At 53.0% G+C, this 27,617-nt stretch overlaps 4 protein-coding genes across 6 annotated transcripts in view; 3 read left to right on the top strand and 1 right to left on the bottom strand.

Annotated features, from left to right (window-relative positions):
• Window positions 1–20: 20 nt before the first annotated feature.
• EIF3I (eukaryotic translation initiation factor 3 subunit I) lies at window positions 21–7,934 on the top strand. Its single transcript, XM_067533803.1, has 11 exons — window positions 21–85; window positions 857–949; window positions 1,966–2,053; window positions 2,637–2,702; window positions 3,662–3,811; window positions 3,909–4,036; window positions 4,395–4,505; window positions 4,956–5,045; window positions 6,370–6,443; window positions 6,652–6,744; window positions 7,474–7,934. The coding sequence occupies exons 1-11, from the start codon at window positions 83–85 to the stop codon at window positions 7,553–7,555; spliced, it is 978 nt and encodes a 325-aa protein (XP_067389904.1). The 5' UTR covers window positions 21–82; the 3' UTR covers window positions 7,556–7,934.
• Window positions 7,902–19,939, bottom strand: LOC137143804 (myotubularin-related protein 9-like). Of its 2 annotated transcripts, XM_067533799.1 has the most exons (12): window positions 19,642–19,939; window positions 18,305–18,635; window positions 17,542–17,601; window positions 16,635–16,743; window positions 13,732–13,857; window positions 13,158–13,331; window positions 12,145–12,362; window positions 11,545–11,706; window positions 10,816–10,957; window positions 10,249–10,469; window positions 9,153–9,304; window positions 7,902–8,908 (listed from the first exon to the last, which is right to left on the bottom strand). In XM_067533799.1, exons 2-12 carry the CDS (start codon window positions 18,499–18,501, stop codon window positions 8,730–8,732), a joined length of 1,740 nt encoding a protein of 579 aa, XP_067389900.1. In that variant the 5' UTR covers window positions 18,502–18,635; window positions 19,642–19,939; the 3' UTR covers window positions 7,902–8,729. The 2 variants fall into 2 exon arrangements, with proteins under 2 accessions (XP_067389900.1, XP_067389899.1); XM_067533798.1 differs by lacking the exons at window positions 18,305–18,635; window positions 19,642–19,939 and having other exon boundaries at window positions 16,635–17,972.
• Window positions 18,214–25,841, top strand: FAM167B (family with sequence similarity 167 member B). 2 transcript variants are annotated; one of them, XM_067533805.1, is made up of 3 exons: window positions 18,214–18,905; window positions 21,369–22,219; window positions 24,285–25,841. In XM_067533805.1, the coding sequence occupies exons 2-3, from the start codon at window positions 21,902–21,904 to the stop codon at window positions 24,546–24,548; spliced, it is 582 nt and encodes a 193-aa protein (XP_067389906.1). In that variant the 5' UTR covers window positions 18,214–18,905; window positions 21,369–21,901; the 3' UTR covers window positions 24,549–25,841. The 2 variants fall into 2 exon arrangements, with proteins under 2 accessions (XP_067389906.1, XP_067389907.1); XM_067533806.1 differs by lacking the exon at window positions 18,214–18,905 and having other exon boundaries at window positions 20,692–22,219.
• The window catches only part of LCK (LCK proto-oncogene, Src family tyrosine kinase), a 35,575-nt gene continuing 30,105 nt past the window's right edge, over window positions 22,148–27,617 (top strand). Inside the window, exon 1 of the mRNA XM_067533801.1 lies at window positions 22,148–22,219. The gene's annotated coding sequence lies outside the window, so the exon portion shown is untranslated. The remainder of the gene's footprint in view (window positions 22,220–27,617) is intronic.

The following is a 27,617-nucleotide window of genomic DNA, read 5'->3' as shown; positions in this document are numbered from 1 at the left end:
TCCCTCGCCCTTCCCGGCGCGGCGCGTGAGCTTCATCATCACGCGGAGGCTGCTGTTGTCGTCACCGGGTTGAGCCGCCACCATGGTGAGTGCGGGGCTGGGCGGCCGCCTGGGCCTAGGCCTGTGGCCGGGGGAGGCGGGGCGGGGCTCTGCGGGAGGAGGCTGAAGGGGGAGCCTCTGTGGGGAGTGAGGAGGCCCCTATAGGCTCGTCCCTTTCCCCCGCCCCGCGCCCATCCCCGCCGCCTCATGGCTCTTCTCTCACCCCCCGGCCCGGACCGGCCCCGCGCCCATCTCCGCCGCCTCATGGCTCTTCTCTCACCCCCCCCCCGCCCGCCGGCGCCCATCCCCGCAGCGTTATGGCCCCTGTGCTCCTCATGCCCCCCCCCCCCCGACCGTCTCTGCCACTCTCCCTAGGGCATCTGTACCATTCACCCTCGAAGTACCAGCGGGAAGGTCCTGCTGCCACCTCAGTGCAGTGCTGGGCTTCACAGGCCTCATCCTTTCACCCTCCTGGGCTGAGAGGTATCAGGGTTTGTTGAGTGGCGGGTCCCCTTCCAGGGCTTCTCAGCGCGGCCTGGGAAAATAAACGACCAATCATGCTGTGTGAGCAGGGGACGCTGGACTCTGCTAACGTTGACTGACAAGGAGTCACAGGGATGAATTTAGCTCCGTCTCTTTGGGGATGTGAGGTTTTCTTGTGCAGGTTTTGCTGTATTGAATATGAGTCAATGGACAAGCCCTAGTTGTGTTTGTTGGAAACCCTGTACTCGTGTATTTGCACAAATTATAAAGCTCAGAGGTTTGTAGTTTTGTTTTAAAATACTGGATTTTTAAAAAATGATCCATCTCCCTTTAGAAACCTATTCTGTTGCAAGGTCATGAGAGGTCCATTACTCAGATCAAATATAACCGTGAAGGAGACCTGCTCTTTACAGTCGCCAAAGATCCTGTAAGTATTTCAGAGCCTTTGAGTAAGCGTTTCATATGTCTCAAACTTTTTTGAGGAAGGGGTGGGAAAGGAAGAGAGCTTAAACATGAACGTTCTTGCAGCCTGTTTAATGTTATGGATAATAATATGAAACCATAGTCGAGGTGGTGTCAGATTTTAGTTTAACAGGTTTTCTATAGTGATTCCCTTTTGCAAGAGGCTGGGACTTGGAGTAGCCATGAGTTTCCATCTTTCTAACCACTCTCATAAATTGTTTTCAGTCCTGTGTGATAGCAACTAGGGTGTCTGGCTTTTACAGAGACTTTGTATAAAAATTGCTAATTAAACTGTGTTTCATCATCTATATATTCTGAAAATCCGTTTTGTCCAGGGTGTTGGTGGTTCCTCTCTTCCCCTATGCCCAGAAACACCTCTTCCCATCTCTGGAAACCTTCATTGTTCACTGTTCAGTTCAAGGTCTAGTACAAAACCAACCTGCCTCCTCTTCAGGATCCCTCACAGACTTGTCTTTCCACACCTAGCACTTCTTTCGGTTCTTCAGTCTCTCCTGTCTTTCTTGAGCAGCATACTTTTATTTCGTCTCTCCTTGTGTTCCACCTTAGGCAATAAAATTCCACTACCAATCCTTTTCTAATCCTGTTTCCAGACACATATAGAGAGCCCTTTCTGCCTGACTTTTAATATATATTCTGTCTAGCTGCATTTTATAAAACACCTGTTGCAGTACCATCTAGACATAGCCTCTCTTAACACACAGAGTGCACCATTACTTCCTTTGTATCCATGCTTATTCATTCTCCCCATAATGTGACCTCTCCACCCTTTAACATTCCTAGCCTACTACCTCTAGTGATGGTGCCTCTTACATAAAATTATACCATATGTATTCCTGTTTGCATGAGCAATGATGTAGACTTGAGATACTCAAGGATAAGACTATATGAAAATAAATTGCATTCATTTGTTTAACCACTTGATGTAAAGTGGCTGCTTGACTAATTGTTTTGCTTTACCAGATTGTCAATGTTTGGTACTCAGTCAATGGAGAGAGGCTTGGCACTTACAATGGCCACACCGGAGCTGTCTGGTGTGTGGATGCCGATTGTATCCTTTGGGGACTGAAACCTGTCAGTCTGTCTGCTTGCTCATGCTGATTCTTCTCAAATGTGAAGTGGGGTGTTCTTATTGTGGACACCAGATGGCAGGCACTACAGCGAGTTGATTTTATTGCTGGTATCATGATCTTTCCACTACTAGTCGTCCGTGTGTGTCGTGTGTCGTCCGTTCCCCCCCGTCATTTGAAATAGTAAATGAACTGTGGGCCATTGTACCCCACCCTCACTTATTGAGACATCACTTTTGACTGATCTACTGCACAGATCTCTGGGTTCTTAGAAGATCCCTGAATTTCAGAGTGACCTGTCAGTGATGTATTAATGTAAGAGATGAGCTCCTGAATGTCCCAGAGCAGGAAATTCAAAGTTATGGTTCCCTCAGTATAAGTGCCTGGACATAGTATGTTGGAATGAAAGTTATTTCATCTGTGTGATCTGTTACTGATTCTAGGTAAACGCTGTCGCTACTGCATATCTTGTGCATTTATGTACCCTATTGTAATATGTGAATATTGGCCTTTTGGGGTGATGGGGATTGAGCATTTGTTGACATTCCCTAACTGATGATTCAGGGGACACACGACACGTGCTTACTGGCTCTGCAGACAACTCCTGCCGGCTCTGGGACTGTGAAACAGGTAAGACGACTATTGGAGTGAGGGGGAGTGTTAAACTGTCTCATTAGAGCATATTTGTATTCATGAAATCTATTTTCTTTGAGCTAGGTGGCAGAGAAATGAGGTAGGAGTCTAATCCTACTTTAGGACCGCTAGTGAAGACCAGTTTGGTCTCGTTTTGACCCTTACCCGCTAATGAATCTTCTCTTGTAACTCCCTCACCATGCAAACTGGCATGAAGTGACAGCATCTGCCCAGAAAACGTCTGGGACTACTGGTGCAAGTTAAGATTGAGGTGCATTGGCAGAGTGGGGTGTGGGAAGCTTGTGCGGACTAATTTGCTTTGTCTCTGGCCAGGACTATTGATCCTAGCTTTCATGAGTGCCTAATTCATCCAGAATTTTAAAGAAAACAATGCACGTGTACCCTGTGCATTTCCTGGTCTTGTAAATCATAATTCAGTGGACAAACTAGTGTCATCCTGTAAGTAGGAAAGCTGTCTGGCAAGAGAACCACCGAAAGACAGAATGCTTCTTTGACCTATAGAGAAGCATTGAGAGTCACTTGTTACCAACTGAAGAGATTACGATGGGGCACTCGTCACAGCTGAGAACAGAACTTGCTGAGTAGCTCAATACTCAGTGGAAAGCTGAGCAATGAATAGACAGATATGTGCATTAAGTGGTTGATAGATAGATCAAAGCTGATGGCAAGACCTAGGCCGAGTTTCCTGTCTCTGCTTAGTGAAATTTATGTGATGATGTTCGCTAATTTCTGACTTGTAAAGATCAGTCCTAGGGAGGCTTTTTCACAAGCACATAAGAAAATTGAGCAATGCTTTGTACAGACTCAAGCTTGCTCTTGATCTGAGCATTGCATACTGGCTAGCTCAGCTCTGCCATTCACACTGCAGAAAGGAGGGGCAATGGTGAGTGGTGAGGATGTCTGGTGCAGTCTAACCGATTCTGTCGTGTGTCTAGGAAAGCAGCTTGCTCTGGTGAAGACTAACTCAGCTGTGCGAACCTGCGGCTTTGACTTTGGAGGCAACATCATCATGTTCTCCACAGATAAGCAAATGGGGTATCAGTGTATTGTTAACTTCTTTGACCTTCGTGACCCCAGCCAGCTTGGTAAGGAATGCAGGCAAATGCATGCATGGAGGGTGGGGAAACTTTGATCACCTGCAAACCAGAGTCATTAATCTAACTCTTTCCTTCCTGTCTGCAGAAAGCAGCGAGCCTTACATGAAAATCCCATGCAATGAGTCTAAAATCACAAGTGCCGTGTGGGGCCCTCTCGGTGAATTCATCATCGCAGGGCATGAGAATGGAGAGTTGAACCAGTTCAGTGCCAAGGTTACTGTCATGAGGAGCAGTGCCCTCTTCCATTTTAATTGGGGGCAAAGGAGGGGTGTCACAGGATACCCGTAGCAGCCACAGGGAGGAGTCTTGAGCCAAAAGTCAAACCAGCAGCTGTTTGGTGTTTCCGGCAGGCAGCCAGCAGAAGTACACAGCTACTGAATGTCAGTTTGGGCTACAGCGCCGATGTGGATGAGACCATTGCAGAGTGGTGTTTAAGGCCAGAAAGGGGACCACCAGGTCATCAAATGGAGATGCTAGGTGTAACTGGGACCTCTGTGGGCACGAGGACTGGTCTGCACCTTTCTCAGCAATGGCTCAGTAGCATTAATTCTGCCTTGTGTTTATGCCCCAGTCAGGGGAGGTCCTTGTGAATGTCAAGGAGCACACCAAGCAGATCAACGACATCCAGACCTCCAGGGACATGACCATGTTTATCACTGCCTCCAAGGACAACACAGCCAAGGTGAGACCTCCCTTCCCTACCTCAGTGGACTCCACTGAGAGAGGGCCCAAGAACAAACGCAAGAACAATTGCTGCCTTGAAATGTCTCTTTCTCTCGACCTAGAAATTTATGGGCAACTATGGAGCCAAGTTTTCTCTGTCTCAAAGTAGACGTCTGCTTAGTGGGACAAGCCCAGTAAAGAGTGGAGGGGGGGGTCACCTTGGCCAGATGGACAGGCAGAGACAATGCAGTGATTTCAAGTCTGGTGTCTTGGCACCCCTTTTGCAAGAGTTGGGAACCCATTCAGAGGCGAGGGAGTTGCCTGACACCTGTGGAGGTGAGGTGCGAAGTGAGGGCTTTAGGAGTGGCCTGGCTTTTCACTCTTTGCTCCCAGTGTTTGGAGCCTGCTTGTAAACTGCTGTTCCTCCCACTCTGCCTCAGGATAACCAGCTGTGCCTCTTGCCTTCTAGTTGTTTGACTCCACGACACTTGAGCATCAGAAGTCGTTCCGGACAGAGCGGCCTGTGAACTCAGCAGCTCTTTCCCCTATCTTTGATCACGTAAGCTAACTGATATGAATGGCGTTGGTTTCATGGCTGTCCTCCCGTCACAGATGACTTCTTTCCTTGCCCTGCCCCCGAACTGTTCCAGATGGCCACAATAGGAAGGCAAAGGGAGGGGGTGATTCTAGAACAGTATCAAAGTTTGGGTGACAGGATATGATTTTAGAGTGTAGTGTGTGGGGAGGGACTGGGGTGGATGCAAGGCATAGAAGGGTTTCGGGTGGCTTTCAAGGGGGACTGTGGGTGAGAGCATTCAAATCCTAGGAATCTTGTATTTAGCTCCTGTGACTGGGTCATCTCCCTCCTTCAGGGACTAATGCAGGACTCTTCCCACAGTGCCCTCTTCATTCTAGTTCTAGACATCCTTAGAAGTGGGGTGGGGGTTACTAATGACTCATTCATGCATCATCTTCCCTCTGTTTGCACCCCTGGTTCGGGTTTAATGGCGCCATCCCAAAGCCTTTCCCTTTCCCCCCTCTAAATCCTGGTATTACATCCCCTTTCCGTCGCTCTATCATATATCGCCCTGCACAGGGCCGAGGTGTGTGTGTGTGTGTGTGTGTGTGTGTGTGTGTGTGTGTGTGTGTGTGTGTGGACTGAAAGGAGACACTTCTCAATTAAAATAGTTTCCTCTGGTGTCGTTTCTGACAAAGGCAACATGGAGGAGGGCAATTGTTTCAGAGTGCAGAAATCTGCAACAACCAGGTGGCTGGGAACTGCCTACCATCTCTGCCTGTCAGCGGAGAAGAGAGCACTTATGAGCTTGGCCTGCTCTGTGTTGTTTTTATTTGCTGCCAGTTTAAACATCTGTGATATCACAGCACTGACTTGGGGTTAGTTGGTGTTTCTGTAGTGTTCCCTCCCCTGCCACCAACCCATCCATCTGCAGGGGTGGGAGTTCTAAGGGGAGAGAAGCATTGCAGGAATGGATTGTCGGTGTGAGAAGAGAGACTGGGAGTTTTGAAGAAGCCTAAGGGATTTGGGCACCCAACACTCACTGAATTCCAGTGTGAACTACGTGCTGAATTCCCTTAGGCGCCTTTGAAAATCTCAGCTAGAAAGAACAGGGCTCCCACACTTCTGGCTGGATCAGGAAGTGTGTGTGTCAAACAGGTAAAACAGCAAATGAGTCTGGGAGACAAGAAGTCCCATGGGAGCTCTGGAATAATACTGCCCCAGCAACAGACACCAATTGGGATAGGAGCGTATTTCCCACAAGTCTTTGTTCTGGCCGCTATACCGAGTTTTTAGATCCTGGCTCCCGCCAAGTGAGAGTGACTTGAGCTGCATCTGAGTGTGTGTGGCTTCTTCCTATTTGCAGGTGGTATTGGGCGGTGGACAAGAAGCCATGGATGTGACCACAACCTCCACCAGGATTGGCAAATTCGAGGCAAGGTTGGTCCTTCCTGTTACTTTAATGCTGAGGGAGATTTGGGTGTGTTTGTGGCAGCCTGTAGACAGACATCTTTCCTGGTACAGATGGAGTAGTGTCACTTGAGTGGAAGAGTTAATCTTTGGGTGAAATGCAGGATAGACTCAGTTCTGACACTAAGCAGAGCTCTGAGCCTCTTGGAATAATCACAAGCGTCTCCCTTGTTCCTAGGTTCTTCCACTTGGGTGTTGAAGAAGAGTTTGGGAGAATCAAGGGTCATTTTGGTCCAATAAACAGTGTTGCTTTTCACCCTGACGGAAAGAGGTAAGGATCTCATTGGGGTTCCCTGGGCTTTTAAAAACCAACAGTGATACTGACTGAAATGCTGGCTAGGGCGTGTGCTAGATGCATTTCCCTCCTACAGTACACTCAGGCCTCACCTGATTCCCCTATTGCACCTATCTAAACTCTGCCAGTAGACCACAGTTCTGACCACCTGCACTACCCGCTTGGCCACATCATGGGCTCCTCATGCTGACACGCAGCCTCCCTGCTGTTCCAATACCGGTCCCCCTCCTCCTGAGATGTAGAGAACCCCAAGGCCCACTAGTCCACCCTCCCTGCCCTGGAGCGGGAGGACCTGCCTCTCCAGAAGTGTTGGCTCTAAGTTAAGATCCAGTGTAGTATTCATTTACTATCTGAGTATGGGAGACAACCTGCCCTCGCAGAGGGGACAGATGATTCCAATAGGTCTCTTCTATCCCTAGCTGCTGATCCTATATATCCAGTAATAGTTTTCTGTGAGTATCCATCCTAGGCATAGACTCACTAGCTCTTGGTTCTCACATCCTCATAAGGTGAGACTTTTGAGGTCTGCTTACCCAAAATCTTTCCTGGATAACATCCCGATTGTGCCCTTGTCCCGTATCAAAATCCTTTACTAGATGAAGAGGGGGTTACTAGATTGGGTTCTATAAGGGGATATCATTGACCTCAAACTCTTCAGGTCCCAGTGGGGGTAGTGGTTTCATCCGGTTTTCTCTCCCCATGCAGTTACAGCAGTGGTGGTGAAGATGGTTACGTTCGCATCCATTACTTCGACCCACAATACTTTGAGTTCGAATTTGAAGCTTGAAGCAGCTCCTGTTTCTTCCCCCACCCTCTTTTTTTTTTTTTTCCCTTCCACTTTTTTTTTCCCCCCAACCTCCATCGGCTCCTCTTCTGGGGTTTTGTCCAGGCTTGAAGTTAATCTATTCCTATGGGCAGCAGCATGGAACTCTTGGGAGTGAGCGCTGAGGCTTTGTGCAAACTGAAGCAGTCGATGGAACAGTCGGGTCAGCTTCTTTGTCTTAGACAGTCTTATTGGTGTGAGAGCAGGAGGAAAATTTGGCCAGCTTGCTTCCTGCTATGGTGGACACTAACTTCCTTCCCTGCGTGGGATATTTATAAATCAATGGGAAAATAAACTCAAAAGGAAATGATAAATAGAAATCTTTTTTATAACCGGATATGTTCAAGCGTATCAATCCTTCTGGTGGCTGTGGGTAACCTCAGACTGATTGTCTCTGTTTCCCTGGTTACACTGGATATATCTCCTACGCACCCATCACTGTCCAGTGGTATCTCCCCTTCACAGACATGTAGGAATCAGGCCCCACAGTTGGACTCTTCCAGCTGTGGTACGATCCCTATTGTTTGAATCTTGGTCTAATACCCAGAGTCAGTGAATCTGTAAACAACTTGGGAAACAATTACTGGCTGCTATGTTTCTAGATGACAAATGCACATGACCCCATTGCTTTGTGCAGGAAGTGAGACTGAGCTGACTTTTCTCATGGAACTGTTACTTCCTGCACTACAAAGGTATTGGTGTGAACATCTATATTGCTAATTGTAGCCCTGCGACCCTGAGTCAGCTGACCTGGGTTCTGCATCTCAGTGCTGGGGTTTTTTATGGCTGTGTAGACATGCCCTGAATATTTCCCCCCTCAAAAGGAGGAGATGACATGACTAGAGACCGTTTTACTGTAACAAACTCAGTCTGTACCTTGACTGGAACGGCTGAAAGTGTTGTGCAACGAGGCTGGGTCCGTGCCACGAGGCTGGGTCCTCTGATCCCCATGCACCCAGCCAGTTCCGCTCAGAGTTCTGCTGTCCAGATTTGTATTTGGCTTCGACAGGACCTGTCTGACCACTCAAAAAGAAGCAGCATCTGTTCTTGTTGCCTCTTGAGCAGTCTGAGCAATAGATGGGAGATGTGGCCAGGCCTGAGTCATCAGCTGCTCTGCTGCAGCCACCCAGGCTCTGGTTCATCCTTCATTTCCCAACTCTGTGATTGTCAGTGGGTGAACAGCAGCTGGTTGTGAGTGGCACTGTCTGTCCCCTGCACTCTCCTCTGGGGCATCTTCACAGCTTGTCACAAGTCGCTGGATTTCTGCCCAGGCCTCGTCTAAGTACTGAGAGGAACGGATCCACCGGAGGAACAAACCTGCCAGACACATTCCGTTTGTGTTACTACCTGTAGCTCCCTGGCTCTAGCCCTCAGCCCTGCAGGAAGAGGCTGGAACCGGAGTAGCCGTTCCCAGCCTGTGCTCCTACACTCTTCCCTGCAATGACTGAGAGGAGCCGTCAAGGTTCCTGGCAATTGAATGCAGGGTCCTGGCAGTGCGGTGCAGGAGACCCCCGTGTTTCAAGAATAACTGGCTAAAGGCTGATGCCTGAGCAGCACTTACCCTGCCAGAGCTGCAGACTCTGAGGCTCCACAGACGGCCAGATGACCAGGGCATTGTATGTGTACAGGGGATTCAGGTGTTTCTTCCACTCGCTGGGTTGGTTCAGCCAGGACCAGAGGGAGTGAGTTTTCTCCTTCACTTCACACAAGTACCTACAAGAGCATCCAGCAGCGTTTTACCCCTTCGCGGGGGTCCTGCAGTGCACTGGCAGGCTACGGGGCAACCTCTCCTGGAGGTAGGGCAATGCTCGGCCGTTGGCCTGAGTTGGATGGTCCTGCCCCCGGCGAAGCAGGAGCTGGCAGGGCGTTGTGAATTTAGCTCTCGAGTCTTTCCGTGGGAGTACACGGTGGAGCTGAGTTGTGACCGGTTCAGGCGCCACCCCAGGGGCTGGTGCTGGGCTTTGCTCCAGCTGGGCCACATGCAATTGCAGAGCCAGTGGGGGAAGCGGGGAGGGAATATGGTTGGGTAGGGAGATACCGAGTCGCACGGAGGGAAGGGAGATGGGCTTTCTGTGGGAATTTGGTTTGTGCGGGCTCGGCCCCAGTCAGGCCAGGTAACATCGGATCCGCTCCCTGCCTGTGGGCTGTGACAGGAGCTGGCCCTGCTCCACGTCTCTGCAAATCGCGCCACTCCTAGTCAACTGCCTAAGTTGGGGCCTCGCTGGGGTTGAAAGTTTTGGCCTGTCCCTTAGCAGGTGTGTAGTCTCCTGCGACCAGTCTGCGCAGGACACGCGGGATAAGTGCTCGCTGGAGAAAGAGAGACCGGCCCTTTGCTTCAATTTGGTGCCTTGCAGAGCCAGACAAACAATCCTTCTGTCATGTCATCTCAGCCCTGGCACGTGCCGGACGGCTGAGCAGTAACTGGTGAGGTGGAAGGGGGCAGGGGCGATAACCTTTCCCCCATCCTAGCCCATGCAAACACTAATGCACCAATGTGAGATCATTTAGCAGTTGGGTGGGGCTCCAGGCGATTGCAAACTAGATTTTGGAAGGAGGATGGGGTGGGCTCAGTCCTGCTAGCTGATCTCCCAGGCCCCGTTCCTTTGATCAGTCGTGTCCCTGCTCGCCCCTCCCTTCACAGATCGCTCGGCACTCACCTTTCCTTCTCGCTGTTGCAGAGAAAGGTCCCGTAGGAAGATGCGTAGGCGTGTTCAAACAGCACCAGCAGCAGGTGCTCGCTAAACTCCAGGGAGAAGGGGAACTGGCGCCCCAGCTGCCAGACACAGTTGAGGAAGAGGAGGAAGATGGGAGCCTCCTGCTTGAGCCGGGCGTGGGAGTATGCAGAGCGGGCATAGCGGGAGTGAAACGGGTGTCCTGCCTGCCCAGCCAAGGGAGGAAGGAATCCGTTAGTGGGGGAGAGGAGGCTGGAATGAATGGGCATCAGGCACGTGGGGAGCGAACTACACGAGGTGCAAGTTCCCAGAACTGTGGGCCCCTGGGGTGAGGGGCAGCCAGTGTGGGTCTGGTGTAATGGGGCTGATGAGCCAGAGCAGCATCCCTGCAACCCCCCCCCCTTGCAAGCTGTGAGATGTGGGAAGGCCGCTTTACCCTCTATTGCTACTGTCTGATTCAGGGGCTGGAGCTGCTACGGCCAAGCTGCTTTGAGATGGTTTCCCCCTCCCAGGAAATGCTCTTCAGCCAGGGCGGAGGTGAGGGTGAGTTACCTGTATCCACTCCCGCTCCAGCAGCCCCTGGAAGCCAGTCAGCGTCCTGCAGTCGGGGTCTAGGATCACCTGGGCTAGAGCCGTTACCAGCAGGCTGGTATCTGTCCCCTCAGCTCCGTGCACCAGGACGCAGGCCTCTTCCCTGAAGGCAAACACAGTGCGGTGATCACCAGAGGGACAGTGCCCAGACATCCTACTGGCCAGCGGGTGGCAGGGGGCCCAACCTCCTACCCCTGAGAAAGTGACAGCACCAGTGAATCTGCTGTGTCTGCCTGGGCAAGGAGGGGACGGGACGGGTGTTTAAATCACAGCTTGGACACCGCAGGCTGCTGCTGTGCATGGATCACGGCTACCAGGATGCAGACAGCTGTGGTTATTCTGCAGCAAGCGGAGGGGGAGGTTTATCTAATGCTCGGCACCTTCCCTCTTCAAAGCCCTTTGCAAACATTCATTGATGCTCCTGGACGTTTTCTTTTTTAACACAGAGGGGGAAACTGAGGACGGAGGCTGCGAGGGGAGGCGGGGGCAAGACTGGAAATAAAAGGGCGTTCCTTGTTCCCAGGCAGGGGCGAGGTGCTTGGCCATCTACCTCCCACTATCCCCAGCTCACCTGCAGCCTGTTGACCAACTTCACAAAGAACTGACAACAGCCTGCAGGGGGCAGCAGGGCTCAGAACCGCAGGTGACACAACTCAAGCCGCGGGACTGCCCCTTCCACCCTCTCCTCACCTCTCCATGCACTGGGCGGCCAGGCAGGCAGCGCTCAAGGCCCCCTTGACGTGGGCCAGCCACTTGGAGCTCTCCAGCTTACTCAGCCAGCGGTCCATGCCGAGGGCAGTGTCGTTGCAGGCTTCCACCAGCTTCATGAAACTCTCCTGGAGGGGGCGGCCCCTGGGGGGGGGGGGGGAGGAGGAGGAGGCGGAAGCCATCAGGGTGTTGCTGTGCGGGGGTGTGTGTTGAATTTTAGGCTCCTTCAATAAGTCTGCAACACCTGAGGAGGAGGGGATGGTGCAGCCCCTGTCCCAGCATTCCTGGGGCTGCAGAACTAGCGCAGCAGGGTCAGTAACCACCAGTGTGATGAGTGGGATAGGCCTTGGCACGGCACAGCTTCAAATGCTCTGGTGCCAGTGGAGGCAAGTGTGTGGGGGGGTTAATGTTTAATGTAGATGCTCCCCCTTCTCTTCCTCCTCCCCCCCGCCACCCCCCCGTAAGAGCCTGAGATCCCCAGGCAGGGGGCTGTGCATTGGAGATGATGCCACCAGCCTCTGTGCCGGGGGGCTCAGCGAGACTGCAGGCAGTGGGGGGTGGGGAGGGAGCAGCTGTGCTTACCTCTCCAGAGGCCTGTGCAGCCTCTTCCAGCAAGGATAGGTGGCTTTGGGCTCCGTGCCGCCTCCCATCATCCGAGCCTGCTTGGCTGCCTGAGCTGAGCGGGTGTCGATGATGAAGCCGCGCTTCCCGCCGTCCAGGGCGGCGCTGAGCAGCCGCTCGTCCTCTGGGCAGCGCTTCCTGTTGGGCCCTATCAGCGGCTGGCTGCTGCGGAGCATCACCTGCGGGACGGGCCGTGGTCAGCCCTTCCTGACGCTACCAACCCCTCCTCTGTGCCAAGCCAGAGGGAGAGGAGAAACCCTCGGGAGCAGTGGTTCTCAACCCATTTACCATCGTGGGCTGCCTCCAATGCTACCTGTATGGCCCTGAGGATATCACAGGGGCCGCAGCTGTCTCCTGGTTGAGCCACAAGTTGAGAACCACTGCCCTAGAGTGTTGGATTTGCCCCCGCTCTGCCCATTTAAGGTGCCTGTCAGCGGGGTATCTAAATGCTGCACTGCTTGGGCACTAAGCATTGCTGTGGAGACTCCTGCTTGTCTTCCCTCCCTCCGTGCGCTGCTGCAAACAGGTCTCAAGCTAAGCAGGGCTCTGGCTTGTTTGGTACTTGGCTAGGAGCCCACCAAGGGCAAACCCAGCAGCTCTCAGAGCCCTCGAGTTCTGACCCATTTCCAGCTTGGATTCAGTAGTTAAGTTCTGGCTCTTTCATGTCCCGTTGCAGTTTGTTGGAGACCATCTTCTTTGTCACTTCCTGTACTGAACTGTTGTGCAGTGTTGCTGCGAGCTGTTAAACAGCTGCAGGGCCTCACCCCAGAAGGGGCTGCATTTAAGTGATGCTAGTGGATCAATTTGTCAGTGAAGTGCTTTGGGATCTTCAGAGCGATCCTATGTGACTATAGTGCGAGTGGTGGCAGATAGGGGAAGCACTGATCTGCAGAAGCTTTCCCACTCTCATTACTCACCCGCCAAGAGGGAGAAGCTGGGAAGGGAGCAAGACATTAAAAGGGAAACGGACTCACGGTCCCATTCTTCCTGTGATAGTAGCTGAGAACAGGGAATCGTCCTCCCTGGTGGAACCGGGCAGCCTTTTTCAAGGTATTATCGTCCACTGCGGCCGGCACGATAACAGCTGGTGGGTAACTGGGACAGATGGTGAAATCCGCGTTCACACGGCTCAGCCTCCAAGCAGCTGTCTGGGAAGTACAGAAGTGTCAGGCTCTGATTTCTACAGCTTTCACCCCGGAGGGACAGAGACGGTGGGGTGGGGGTGGAGGGAGTGCCCATCCTTCGTGTACCAATACTGTAGGTGCCACCCGCATCCTGACCAAACCCCTTTTGTGCAAATTGCCTCTCCCTTTACCAATCCATGTGCCGTTACCCGGCCCATCAGCCATCGCATCTGGACGAATCTGACGTATTCTCTGCCCCCTGTGTGGGGTGACGCCCCACATGTGACATGATCCACCCCCCTCCTGGGCCTGTGGGTTGTGTATGGAGTGGCCCAATCTCTCAACCCATCTTGTAGGTCATTTCTGGAGTGATCTCTCCCCCCATTGATCTCTCAGTGCAAGGTCTCTGCCCCTCCCTACCAACCTCTGAGGCTATCTGTTGGTAGTAATCTTGGAGGGGGTAAAGCTGCCATCCGTCCTTGAGCTTCATGCTCTGGGGTCTGTAGAAGAATGGGTACATCATCATCACCGAATCCACAGATGAGAGGGCCTAGAAGAACGAACAAGGATGAACACACACAGGGAGTTGGTCTCTATTCTTAGTATATGGACCAGCACCCACACAATACTGACTTTGCACTAGGGAAGGGCTAGCACAGCCCACAAGAGCCATCCTGCATCAAAAATTCAGCTAATGCAAAGACAGCAGCTATTAGAGGAGATAGCAACCGCCCTGCCCCTGGCCTCAGTGCTTCTTTGCACCCAAATCCAACCTTACGTCTTCGTGGCAGGAGAAATAAGGGACCGGCCTGTGGGCCCTCCACAGCACTACAGTGCAGCCCACAGCTGGCTTCAGCTTTCCTACGTAGCTGTCAAGGCCAGAAGGGACCATTGTGATGAGCTAGTCTGACTGGCTATGTGGCATAGGCTAGAGAACGTCCTCAAAGCCATTCCTAAAGCAGATCTTTCAGAAAAACATCAAGGCTTGATTTAAAAATGGTCAGTCATGGGGCATCCACCACGACCTTTGGTAACTTGGTCCCAGGTTCATTACCCTCGCTGGTAAAAAAAAATGTAGGCCATATTTCCCATCTCAATTTGTCCAGCTTCAACTTGCAGCCATCGGACACTGTTAGACCTTTCTCTGCTAGATTGAAGAGGCCATTATTAAATATTTGTTCCCATGTAGATCTTTAGAGACTGTGATAGTCACCCCTGAACCTCCTCTCTGGTAAGCTAAATAGATTTAGCTCCTATCACTGTCAGACAGGTTTTCTAATCTTTTAATCATTCTTGTGGCGCTTCTCTGAACCCTCTCCAATTTATCAACAGCCTTGAATGTGAGCACCAGAACTGGACACAGCATTCCAGCAGCGGTTACACCGATGCCAAACACAGAGGTAAAATAACCTCTCTGCTCCTACTTGAGATTTCCCGGTTATGCACCCCAGGATGGCATTAGCTCTTTTGGCCACAGAGTCTCCCTGGGAGCTCATGTTCAGCTGATTATCCACCACAACCCCCAAATCTTTTCCAGAGTCACTGCTTCCCAGGCTAGAATCCCCCATCCTGTACCTATGGCCTGCAGTCTTTGTTCCTAGCTGGCTACATTTACATTTAGCCATTTTAAAACTGATATTGTTTGCTTGCATTCAGTTTACCAAGCCATCCAGATTGGTATGAATCAGTGACCTGTCCTCTTCATTATTTAGCCCTGCCCCCCCTCCACATTTTGCATCCTTTGTAAACTTTACCAGGGTTGATCTTATGTTTTCTTCCAGGTCACTGAAAAAAATTAAATAGCACAGCGCCAAGAACCAATCCCTGTGAGCCCCCACTTGATGACGCTTCCCCATTTACAATTACATTTGAGACCTGTCACTTAGCCAGTTTTTACTCCATTTAATGTGTGCCATGCTAATCATTCTAGTTTACTTTTACATCGTTCTAGCTTTTTAATTAAAATGTCTTTGCGGTACCAAGTCAAACGCCTTAGAGAAGTCTAAGTATATTACGTCAACATTATTACCTTTATCACCCAAACTAGCACTTTCATCAAAAAAGACATCAAATTAGTTTGACAGGAGCTGTTTTCCATAAACCCATCTTAATTTCCATTACCCTTCTTTAATTCTTTACTAATCAAGCCCCTGTATCAGCTGCTACATTATCTTGCCGGGGTAGATGTCAGTCTGACAGGCCTAGCATTACTTAGGTCATCCCATTTACCCTTTTTAAAAATTACTTTTCTTCCAGTCTTCTGGAACTTCCCCAGTACTCCAAGACTTATTGAAAATCAACATTAATGGTTCAATGAGCTCCTCAGCCAGTTCTTTTAAAACTCTTGAATGGAAGTTCTCTGGACATGCTGATTTAAAACTATCTGTTAGTAGCTTCTATTTAGCATCCTCCAGAGATACTAGTGAAATGGAAAGAGTGTTAGCATCACCACATGGTGAGACTCTATCATCTGTTTTTCCCCCAAATACAGAACAGAAATATGTATTGAACACTTCTATCTTTTCTGCACTATTATTAATAATTCTACCATTTCCATTTAGTAATGAACCAATACCATTGTCGGGATTCTTTCTGTTCCTAATATATTTTAAAAACTCCTCTGCTGGCCATAGCTTTCTCCTTGTGTCCTTTTAATTCCCCTTATCAATTTTCTACAATTCCTAACTACTGATTTATATTCATTACTATCAACTTTCCCCTTTCTGCCATACAGAGGTGGATTCCCCTGGAAACTACAGCTTCCAGCATGCAATGCAGTCAGGCCACCTGAATCAAAATGGCACATTGCATGCTGGGAACTTGAAACTCTTTGGGCCACACCCTCACATTAAAGATGAGGGTGTCTTGATCCCGCCTCCAATCAAGTCAATGGCAAAACTTCCATTCCACTGAGTTGTCTGGGAGCAGGACTGGGTTGCAAACCCAGGCTCTTGGGATCCTGGTCAAGTTTCAATCAGGCGACAGTCGGGTGCCTCGAGGTCAACAGCATGTGCGATTGAGATGGACCCAGCAGGTGCTTCTGAAAGCCAGCAGGGAGATCTTAATGCAAGCAGAGGCCAGAGGAGGTCAATATTTACCCACGTTAATGATGAACTCAAAGCAAACACCGTGGGGGCAGCCAGGAGTCTGCGCTTCCTCCTGCCAAACGTCAAAACCGTCAACACGCGGGAGAGGATTTTTCCAGGAACTGCATTTGGCTGCTTTCCAACCCCAGCCCAACCCGCAGCTACAATCTGGGTGACCAAAGGGCCATTCCCTTCCCTTCTCCAGAGACACATCTCGAGCCACCAGCTGGATCTGACTGACCTCAATGGAGCTGGTGATGTTGAGACATTCCTCCATACCCGGGATCTCCAGCTGCAGCACCTTCAGGTCTTTGCACTTGAGCGTGATTGTGCCGGAGGAACTTGCAACCCTGGGGGGAGATGCCAGACAGGAGCTGGGAGTCAGACCTAGATCCTTGCCTCTGGAATCAACCTCACTCCAAAAAGTGGAGTCCAGCTGCTGCATGTGACAGCATGTTTCTGAGTCTGGGTGCGTGTGAGCAGCGGTACATGGATGGAAGAAGAGACGTGACAGATACAGGCAGGGAGAACATGAGTGCGCATGAGGACGTCCGTGTGTAAGAATATGTCTAGTGGCTTTATCGCCCAGGCTGCTCCTGGGAGAGCTCAGCCCAGCCTGGGAGACACGAGTCTGCACTGGGCAATTGCTTGCATTGTTTGCGTTCATGGCTGGCATGGGGGCTGGGGAAGTGTGTGATTGTGGAAGAGCGTGCGTGTCTGTGCACGTGTAGGTGCAAATGTGGGCGCCTGTGCATGGAGGGTGTGAACGGGATGACTGTTAGGAGCATGGGTTATTCCACATGGCTCCAGGGTGTAAAAGATGGGGTTTCCATTCCAGTCCCTCTGGAGCAGCTCAGGCGCGTTGTCCATCGCCAGAGAAAAGCTGGTTCAGCCCTGAATAGTGAGATGGCGGCACCGTTCACCCTGTCTGCCAGTCCCCACCTTCTCCCCTGCCTTTCCCCTACTCCTCACAGAAGCAGCGAGGTCAGAGTCCTCCCCACCTCTCTTGGGACATGATATTAAAGCAAGCGCCACAGACCCGGTCCCTGGTGCCCCGGCCCAGCGTGGCCGTCGGAGCAGGAAGCTGGTTAGTGCAAAGCCGGGTGTTTTAGACTGGTTAGAGAGCCGATACGGGGTAAAAGCCAAACCTGGTCTCTTGGTGGAAGCTGTTAGTCCTGGAGGTTTGGTGCCAGCCTAGGTTCTGAACACTGAGTCACAGAAAAGAAAAGAGGTTATTGCACAGGCCTAAGGGTTTAGCGGCACCATTGTGCTAGCCCCAGGGGCAGAGGAGAGAATGGAAAAAGAGGAGAGAGCCTGTTCTGTCTCCTAACCAGTTGCTCCCCTGTGCTGGAAGCAGAGCTCGACTGGAAGGGACACTCGGCAATGGAGGCTGAAGGCAGGGTTCAGTGACTCGTCCCGGGTCCCGCTCTATGCAGGAGCAGGGTTGGCGAGATCCACTCTGCTATTCTCTGGGTCACCAAGGTGGAAGGGCACCAAGGGGCCTGGGAGGATACATGAATGCTGAACAATGTAAAGAAGACAGACCCCAGGTTCAACCCTCCCCTCCACCCCGGATTTTGGGGCTCAAGCCACGTGACTCCCATGGAGCATCCTGGCTCTAACCATCCACAGACTCTCCCTCTCAGACTAGCGGGCTTGGAATTCAGATCCCAACATGCTGCATTTCTGCCCCGTCCTGGGGGACGTCGCCGAACTAGAGGATGCAGGAGAGAGAACCCGCTGCAGGCCCGACCAGCTGTTTGTGCGGAAGGGCCGCACGGCCTGGTCTGGGGAGCATGGGCCTGAGGGGGAACGTCTCCATTTCAGGACAGGTTGATGCAGGGAGGGTGAGACTGTCTCAGACACACTCCTCTCCGGTGGGATGTCTGGGAGGGGCGAGGAGAGACTCACCTTTTCTCAACAGCATCGATGTTCCGGATGAGAAGCCAAAGCTCCACCATGCCCTGCTCCCCACTGCCGCCGGGCTGGGACGAGAGCAGCAGGTGATGGCTGGTGATGCACAGCGTCCCCTTGACCGGCAGGAGCCCGGGCCCTGAGAGCTGCACGTTCTCCACCTTGGCGATCTTGATCAGCTCTGCAAACTCCATGGCGATGACGGCAGCGGGGCCGAGCTGAACCCTTGCAAGGAACCCGGGGCGCCTGGCACAGAGAGCCCCACAGAGCTGCCACGCGTCCTTTCCCAAAGGGCTGGTGGGCGACAGGCAAGGTTCTCTACCACCACCTAGAAAAGGAGAAGGAGACTCAGAGTGAGACGAGGGACAGGCCGTGGAAGGCACGTAGCGTCCTCTCTTCGTAACCTCCTTCCCACTCCCTCCTATGGGGTCATGCTCCCTCTTTCCCCTTTACTGTCTTAGGCCAACACAGGGGCAGCCCCTGCAGTTCCATCCCTTTTTAAACGACCCCACCTGGCGCTCGTGGAGCTTTCCGTCTGCCAAGCCGTGGAGGAGCATTTACCTAATTCAGTCCTGGATCCTATCCCAGGAGTGGGAAGGTCAGTATCATTCGCTCCACTTTACAGATGGCGAAGCCGAGGCACCGAGAGGCAACATGATTTACTCAAGGGCTCAGAGGGCGTTAGGGCCAGAGCCAGGATTAGCCCTTGGGAGGAGTTCCCAGTGCCCAAGCCTGTGGTCAAGCTGCCAAACCCCCCCCCGCTGTCTTTCCTTGCGTATGTCTACATGGATGATGGTGGCACAGCCATATCGGTCAGGCCCGGGGTTATCGTTTAAAGGTTATTACTGAAAGCAGCTGCAGGTGAAAATTCAGCCACTACCTTGCAAGAAATTATTATTATTGACAATGTGTCGTGACTCATGTGGAAGTGCTGAGGGGCCTCAATCAGGGCCCCCGTTGCGCTAGGTGCTGTACAAAACACAGCCCTGCCCCAAAGAGCTTCCAATCTATAATTTGGAGGCCCAGGGGTTGGCCCGCTCTCTGCAGGAAGCCCCCTCCCTCTATTCCCAGGCATGCGGAGGTTTCAGAATAGTCATCTTTCTTTCTAACGCCAGAGCTAACTTATACAAAGCTGCTCCGCTTGTACAGGCTCGGTACAGAGACATTAGACAGCATCTGCTCAGCCCCCCTTTGGCCCTAAGTAAGGGGTGGAGGCCAGGACTCCTGCCCCGTCTTGGAGAACGGGCTTCTCTTTCGGAATAAGCAGCAGCAGCGAGCAAGTGACTAACGTGCCCTAACGGCTGGCACCCGGTGGTGGTGGCCGCTGCCCTTACCTGTCACTGGACTGGCAATCCTGAGAACTGGGTCAGCAGAGAGATGCCCCGGCAGATCCTGCCCCGGGGGAGCTCGAGCCCAAAGCCCTGGTGCAGGGGGTCAGGGCAGCAAAGGGATTCTTCGTCTGCAAAAAGTCATGCCCCGGCGAGCAGGGGCGCACAGGCGCTGGCAGCAGGGCAAGCGAGGCAGAGATGGGCACAGCTGCTTCTGGAGCAGGGATGCACCCTCGCGGTGGCCGCTGCTGCTTCTGAGCGGCTGCTGATACAAGGGAAGCATGTTCCTGCGCACAGCACAGAGGTTGTGACACCCTGCAACAGGAACTGAGCAGGCCGCTGCCCTGTGGGTGAGGCCCAGAACAAGCGGAGAGACAGAGGGGGTTGGATTTAAGGTGGCCTGGCTCCAGTTTTTGGTTGAGTTTCTTCCCGATGGGCAGATGAAAGGAGCCCAGGCTTGGATCTCACAGCCCTGGCGGGGACCCAGGAGCTTTGCCTTTGAATCACTACAGGAGGCTTTCCGCAGTGGTGGGGTGGGCTGGGGGGATCCAGTTTGGAGAGGATGGGCCAGCAGAGGAAGTAAAGCTCTGGAGATACCAGCGTGACAAAGCACCTAGATTTGGGGGGTTGGGGGGAGGCAGGGGATCCTGCATGTTGGGGGCACGGGACTCCTAGCTGTGGGCACGTCCGGAGGGCTGAAGGACGGGAAAGGGGCCTTTTATGGCAGCGTCTCTCTTCTTCACAGCAGGATCCCTGAGCCGGGGCGGGCGTTGGGGAGCCTGAGGGCGTTCAGGGCACTGCACCTGGCATTGGCCACTGCCGGACGACAGGAGCCCCAGCGCCACCGTCTCCGTTACCCAGGGCCTGCCCAGACCCACCTCGGCAGTCAATATTACCCAGAATCCCCCAGGCCCACTGCCCAGCTCCAGCGCCACCATCTCTGTTACCCAGAATCCCCCAGGGCCCCAGCTGAGACCTTGTTACCCAGGCCCCATGTTTCCATCTCTGCCCCATGCTGGGCATTTTTCATCTCTCACCCTGCGCTGAATGGGCCTTGTTTTGCTGTGTGGGGCGGGCGTGGGGGTGGGAAATGCTGCATTCTGCTCCCCCCACCCGCCCTCTCCTTAGCTTGTCCTCTCTCTCCTGGGCCCCTGGGTTCCACCTTAAAGGCAGCGCAGCTGTGGAGAAGCAAATAGCCACTGGTTAAAGTGACCTGGCCAGGAGCCCTGAGCACAGCTGGAGGCAGGTGACCAATCAGAACCCGCAAAGGGCGGGATTTATTAGCAGAAGAATTGTCGGTCTAGGAGGCCCCCCTGTCACTCACACTTCAGCCTGGGATCCTAGGGACCCCCCAGCCAGGGGGGGCACAGAGCAACCCCACCCGCCCCGGCTCCTCTTTCCCTCTGAACATATCACTGAGGGTGATCACTAGAAGGGTGCCTAGCCAAAGCATGACCCACAACACAGGGGAGTCGCTGTGGGATGCCATGAGCCCGTTCAGATGGTCTCAGGTGGGGTGGCAGCCGTGTGGCCGCGGGTGCAGAAGGACGGTCACGCTGCCTGCAGGGGTCCTTTGTTCTTCTTCCCTGGTGTGGCCATGGGGCTTCTCATGGGCTCTGAACCAAACGCCCCCCCCGCAGCGAACGCCCGAAGTTCCTTGGGAACTCTGCCCCAGCCCCTCCCTACCCGCCCTGTCCTTCCTCCAACCTTTCCTCTCCTCTCCTCGCCTGCAGGATCTGCAGCCTAGCGCCCGGGGATCCACCCGGCAGGCGTGCCTGAGGGTGGGGCAGGAAGAACCAGGCGTTCTGCAGAACGGAGTGGAGCTTTTTCCTTTTTTTGTTTTCTTTTTGGCTCTGAGGCAGCCCTGAATCTCAGGTGACCTTTAAGCCTCCCTTGATCTTGGCACCGGGTGGAGCGTCAGTGTCGTTCCTGTCCCGATAATAGACCAGGACGGGAAGGCGTGCGTGTGGAATAAATTACTTGTCTCTCCCACAGTCCTTTATGTCCCCATTGAAACTTCCTTTCAAAGAACAGGGTGTCTCCTCCCAGCTGGAGACAATAATAGCTATATATATATTTAAAAAAAAAATACCTCTCCAGGCCTCTGGGCAATTAAAGTTCCTGCTCCTTTATAATCATTACTGGAGTTCCAAGGGTTTATTGTTCGTTCCAGGAATAAATAAATAGTTCTCATGCTCACGCACACAGAGTGAGCCAGGTCAGCCACAGGCACCGCTCCTCTCGCATACACCTTGCGAGCACGGCCATGTCCTTCAGCCACCTGAAGTTCAAGGAGCTCGGGGAAGAGGAGTCGAACTCCGATGAGGAGAACCTGGAGAGTGTGAAAGCCCTGACGGCCAAGCTGAAGCTGCAGACCCGGAGGCCTTCCTACTTGGAGTGGAAGGCCCGAGTGCAGAGCCAGTCCTGGAGGACCGGGCTCAAGGAGGGAGCCATCAGCTCGCTGAAGGAAGAGCAGGGCGGAGACGAGGTGTTTCAGGAGGGGAGTCAAGCCGAGAGGCCGTCAAGGAGCATCTGTGGGTTTGCCACCATGGACGATGCCCTGGAGTGGCTCAGGAAGGAGCTGGTGAGTATCCCCTGGTAGCTCTGTTGGGAGAAGAGGAAGAGTTGAGGGACAGAGAAGGCAAGAGATATTAAACCATTGTCCCAGGCCCCGTAGCAGGAGAGCTCCTGGCTGCAGAGCTCCGCTTGGCATCCCCAGGGCTAAAGGGAAATGGGACAAAGAACGCTTAGGGAAAGGGGAGGGAGAAGGAGGCTGCCGGGGGGGGAAGGCTGCAGCTGCTGCTGCCGTGGGCTGGATGCGCAGCAGTTCAGTTTGTACCTGGGTTGTGTGTCTCATCCATGGCCCAGAGGTCACGATTTTAAAGGTGGCTCTAGGCTAGTTTGTTCTCCACCCTCACCCGGCTTCCTGCAGCCCTTGCGCCCCCAGCAGGGCTCATTCTCCAGGTTAGCACCCCAAGAATCCCCACCGGCGGCTGGCATAAATGAGCTGTTTCTATGCCAGCATGCCCATCTGGGGGGGCCTCCTTTGCTGCTCGGCTCTGGTGCTTAGCAGGCACCTTGTCCACAGCTAGGATTTGATTGACACCATCCTTGAGCATGTGTGTGTGTGTGTGTGTCAGCGTGTGAGTGTGAGCTGTGTGTCTCTGCAGGGCGACTCCCTGCCTGGACGGGCTGGTTGCTTCTCTTACCCTTGCAGCAGGTCGCTTTGGATACGTGGCAACATGGGTTCTCCCTGAACCGTTCTGGCGCATCCGCAAACAGCACATCGCACAGCTGTGGCGGACCCAGTGCATTCCGGGACGCCTGGAGCACTTAGCCCCTAGTGCCGTGTTGTAGGAGTGAGGGCCCCACGGATTTCCAAGTGTGCGGCACTGATTGTGAGCCGGAGTTTGGGGGCCAGCTGAACTGGGGCAGCTGCAGGAGTCATGGCTTCCTCTCCGTGCTAGGGGGAAACCGCTGTGGCCAGCAGCGGCTTAGCTGGGCCCAGAGGAAACACCTCACTCCTGGAGTTGCAACCAACCTTACAGTCAGTGCTTGTGAAAGGCCTGGGCAGCTCGGATGTGCAGACGGGGCACTGCACATGCCCAGCTCAAGGTGTTTCAGACCCCATTTGTTGCAATGCTTCTTTGCTTAGTGTTGACGGCCTCTGTGTGTGTGTGTGTGTGTGTGTCTCTGCATGTTTGTGTGTTTTCGGCAATGCAACTGTCTGTTTGTCCCCAGCTCTGGCGATGTGTCTGTAAGTGCTTGCACACATCTGACTGTCTGCACAGCTCAGAATGTTTGTGCTTCTGCGTTTGTGTGTCTCTGTTTTTGTCTGTACATCTCTGTGTGTCTTTATCGCTGTCCATAGGTCTCCGTGGGTGTCCGTCTCGGTCTATGCATCTCTGTATATTTGCGTGTCTGTTTGCATGTGTATAAGTCTCTCTCTGTCCAGGCGTATCTCTGTATCTGTATCTCTGTCAGTGTGTCTTTCTGTCCATTTTTCTTTCTGTTGTCTGTTGCTGGGTGTCTGCGTGTCCCTCTTTCTGCTTCACTGGGTGTCTATGTCTCTATCCCTTTCCGTGTGTCTCTGTGAGTCCACATGTCTCGAGATTGTCTCTGCATCGTGTCTCCATGTGTCTCTGTCTCTGTCCGTGTGTCTCTGTGTGACTGCAGGTCTCGGTGTTTATCTCTACAGTTTGTCTGCTTGTCTCTGGCTGTGTGTCTCTGTAGGTGTGTCTACACAGCAGGCAGCAACCCGCAGCAGCGGCGCTCAGCGCCGGGGTGGTGCAGCTCAGGCCTCCGCACTAAAAATAACGGTGTAGACCTTGTGGCATAGGCTGGAGCTTGGGCTCTGGATCCCACTCCCTCCCTACGCGTCAGATCTTGAGCTCCAGTCCATACCACAGCAACTACATAGCTAATTTTAGCCCAGGGGCCCAATCCTTGCCAGTTGGGGGCTGTTGTCCTGGGCTCTGAGACGTGCTGCCGCTCGCCGTAGCCCAGGTGTCTCTGTATCTCTCTGTTTGTCTCCACATATCTGCGGCTCTGTCTGCGTGGCGCTGTGCGAGGGCTTCCTGGCTTAGTGATGGGGGTGATCTGTGCTCTGGCTGGGCTGCTAAGGGCTGCCCTTTCCTTCCTCTGCGCAGCAGGAGATGCAAGCTGTGGATCACCAGCTGGCGCGGCAACTGATGCGTCTGCGGGGGCAGATTCACCAGCTGAAGGTGGAGCAGGCGTGCCACCAACACAAAGAGATGCTGGACGATGCCACCTTTGGCCTGGAGGGCTGTGAGGAGGACTCAGATCTGCTCTGCAACATTCCTCCCAAGGTCGCCTTCCTGCTCTCCACGCCGCTCAAACACATTGGCGTCACGCGCATGAACATCAACTCACGGCGCTTCTCCCTCTGCTGATGGCTCTGGCCTCCTGCCCTGGGCAGTTTGGGCAGGGCATCTCTTCACAGTCCATCTCCGGTTAGCAGGGACCACTCTCCCCACCCCAGCCCAGCCAGGGTAGATGCACAGACCTGCACAGAAACTCAGGCTGAAGCTCAGGTCATGAATCGGTGGGTTGGGTTATACACAGGCCAATCCAATGGTCTGTTACGGCAGCCCCGACAGTTACCGCACCAGAGGCGAGTGGTGAGTGTACAGCGTATGCCCCACTGCCTGGTGACGGGTGTTGCAGGTGGGTGGGCTAGCGTGGCTGCCTCCCTGTCGGCCATCTCCCATCAGAAGCCACAGCCTGCTATCCGACCCTCTCCTGCCACTCACAACCACCCTGCCGTGTCCCAGGCTGACTCTAGCAGCCTTCTAGAAACCAAAGCTGACAGAACTGAGGCTGGGCTAACTCACGGCATGGATTGCCTGGTGCAGAGACCTGCACAGTCAATCCAGTGCTGAGCCCCCCCATCCCCTGGCACCAGCTGGAACTCAGCGCTGCCCCTTGAGGAACTGGAGCCTGTGATTGTTTTCAGTCTCCAAAACAGCCACACTCTCCCTTCTGGGCCTGCTTTGCAAAAACAGATGGATGTGCTCTTTGGCGCTGCTTCGCAAAGGAAGAGCTAAGGGCGTCCTGAGCTCCCACCCAGCCCACCAAATAAGTTTATTCCAAAGCCTCCAGTGCCAAATCACATGCCCTGCAGTGGCCACCCACAACCCCTCTCCCCAATACCATAGCTCAATCCCGCCTGCTTCCCAGGGGCCAGTCCTTGCTCAGCCAGCCCCGTCCTATCTTAGGAAGCAGTGTCTCTATAGCGCCCAGTGCCAGTGCTTAATTTGTAGTGAAAGAGGTGCCGGGGGCTCAAGCCATTTTTTCCCATTCATAACTGATGCAGCAAGCCCCAAGGTGCCAGGGCTATGAACTGCCAAGCCTAGAGGTGCCGGGGCTCAGCCCTGGCAAGCTCTGACACAAATTAAGCACTGCGCAGTGCTATGCACTTACTGTTAACCCCAGGGTCACCGCCCTGAGCTGAAATGCTAGCGCTGCAGGGCCAGAGGCTCACAGGCTGCAGTGGCGGGTGCTTGCAGAGCGGGGGCAGGGCTTGGTGAGCAGCTGATAAATTCTCCCCAGTGCGTATGTGAGCCTCATGGCTCAGCTGGCTAGATGGAGGTTATTGTTTTATGCATCTGTGGTGCATGTTACGCTGTTGGTTCCCATTCGCAGCTGCAGAAAAACCAAGAAAAATGTTTCCGCGCAGAAATAAAAGGCGGCGTCTGTAAAGGTGTCCTTGTTTCCCTCTGTCTCTTACACACAGTCAGCCTGGCTTGGTCCCCAGACACACGTGTGATCAGGGGCACTCATGCAGTCAGCTCCCCTGGGCCTGCAGACACATGTATGATCAGGGACACAGACAAATGGGGCCTGCTCGGTCAGACCCACCCATCCACAGACAGACACACTCAGAGGCCAGGTGGAAACACACGAGGGAGAGCAGAACCCAGAACTGCCTTTGACATGCAGCCTCTGGCCAGCCACCTCTTCCGATTCGGGCCGTTCAGTCTGTCTGCCGTTCACCCTGCTGGCGAGTGGTTTCGTCATCTCGCCTGCTCCCTGCCGCATTGCTGGTTTGGGTTGCCTTATAATGGAGGGTGGAAAGAACAGTGAGAACATAGGGTTTGTCGCTCTCATTTCCGCTGCGTGTTATTGTTTCCACTCGCTTTAGTTGAGGCTTCAGATGAGGCAGGCGCCCACTTCACAGTGAGCCTATGAGCAGCCCCACCTAGCCAGGTGCCTTTTCTCCTCCACATGCAACTAGGCATCTTGGTCTTCTCTCTGTCTCCGTGATGAGCGGTCTCCTGATCAAGGACTTTTTTCATCCCTGAAGACACCTGCAGTTTTCCCCTGGAACTTTTTTTAAAGGCATGTCTGGAATCTCCTACAGGAGGGTAATTTTCAAGGGAACATCAGTTTTTATGATCACAATGGGTAATAAATTCATATGCACTCATCCAAGGATCTCAAAGCACTTTACAAATTCTGCTCAATCTCACAAGCCCAGCGGAGGTTGGGCAGTATCATTCTGCCTATTTAGATATGGGCTAAATGAGGCACGACTTGCTCCAAAGACATGCAGCAAGCTGGTGACAGAGCTGGGAAGAGAACCTAGGAGCCAAGATTCCTGGTCCTCTTCTCAAACCATTAAAGTACCAGCTCCTCCCAGAGTCAGGAATTGAAACAAGGAGTCCTCACACCAAGTTCCTAGCCCTAAAGGTAATGGCACTTTACTTCTGTGAGAACAAAAAGCTCAGAGTTGCACTGAAGGAGCCCATGAAAGTGATCATACTCGTAACATTCAACAGAATAAAGGAAGATTTCCTGAAAGCTCCTGAAGCAAACTATATCCCAGAAACGATCATTCCACCCACCACTGAAATGTAACCAGCTTTGAGGGTGGCTCAAGGACTCAAGGCAGTGGTTTGAAAAGACACAGCAACATTACGCAATACTTTAGGACAGGAAGTGAAGCTTCTTCCTGTCAGTCACACCAGCAGCGGAAATTAGGACTGCAGAATGTAATTATATCAGCTGGAATCTGGCCAGGGCTCCAACATTTCTGCTGGGTAAGAGAGTTGATCCTGAGATCCTCATGCACAGTGCAGTCAATTCTAACATGCCAAATTAGCTGCAGTTTAATTACCAGCATGAGGAGTGCAAGCTACCAGGGCCTGCGCTGTGATGAGGCTGGAAATGGCTCATTAATGCTGGTCAAGTGTAATTTGAAATGTCTCTATGCTGTACTTGGGCTAACTGCCCTGCCCACAGCCAGTAACCCCCTCTTCAAACTGCTCTGTCCCAGATTCTCGCAGCTTCCTGCCTTCCCTCCCCCCATGCCCAGCGCAGGCTGTTTGTGCCTGTGGCTTCACAGTTGATCTAACAAGCCAAGACAATAGTTTTGCGGTTCCTCTGCCGTCTTAAGCAGCTGAATGCGCAGGTTTGGTGGAGAGGGTCTGAAAGTGAAGCTTCGTGACTTAGCTCCTCTT

Source organism: Emydura macquarii, unplaced genomic scaffold (genome assembly GCF_026122565.2).
Source record: "Emydura macquarii macquarii isolate MOO-44397 ecotype Brisbane River unplaced genomic scaffold, CSIRO-AGI_Emac_v2 contig_3348, whole genome shotgun sequence".
NCBI classification, from domain to species: domain Eukaryota; kingdom Metazoa; phylum Chordata; order Testudines; family Chelidae; genus Emydura; species Emydura macquarii.
This window is presented reverse-complemented; position numbering and strand designations above follow the sequence as displayed.

Bases quoted from the DNA above. Each gene is read 5' to 3' on its own strand.
- EIF3I (XM_067533803.1), top strand. The intron at 950-1,965 runs GTAAGTATTTCA...TTGCTTTACCAG, and splicing joins TTACAGTCGCCAAAGATCCT to ATTGTCAATGTTTGGTACTC. The intron at 4,037-4,394 runs GTTACTGTCATG...TTTATGCCCCAG, and splicing joins TGAACCAGTTCAGTGCCAAG to TCAGGGGAGGTCCTTGTGAA.
- LOC137143804 (XM_067533798.1), bottom strand. From the start codon at position 17,069: ATGCCAGCCATGAACGCAAACAATGCAAGCAATTGCCCAGTGCAGACT. The intron at 12,363-13,157 runs GTGAGTCCGTTT...CCCGTCCCGCAG, and splicing joins ATCACAGGAAGAATGGGACC to GTGATGCTCCGCAGCAGCCA. The intron at 10,470-10,815 runs GTAACTCACCCT...TTGGCTGGGCAG, and splicing joins TGGAGCGGGAGTGGATACAG to GCAGGACACCCGTTTCACTC.
- FAM167B (XM_067533805.1), top strand. From the start codon at position 21,902: ATGTCCTTCAGCCACCTGAAGTTCAAGGAGCTCGGGGAAGAGGAGTCG. The intron at 22,220-24,284 runs GTGAGTATCCCC...TCCTCTGCGCAG, and splicing joins AGTGGCTCAGGAAGGAGCTG to CAGGAGATGCAAGCTGTGGA.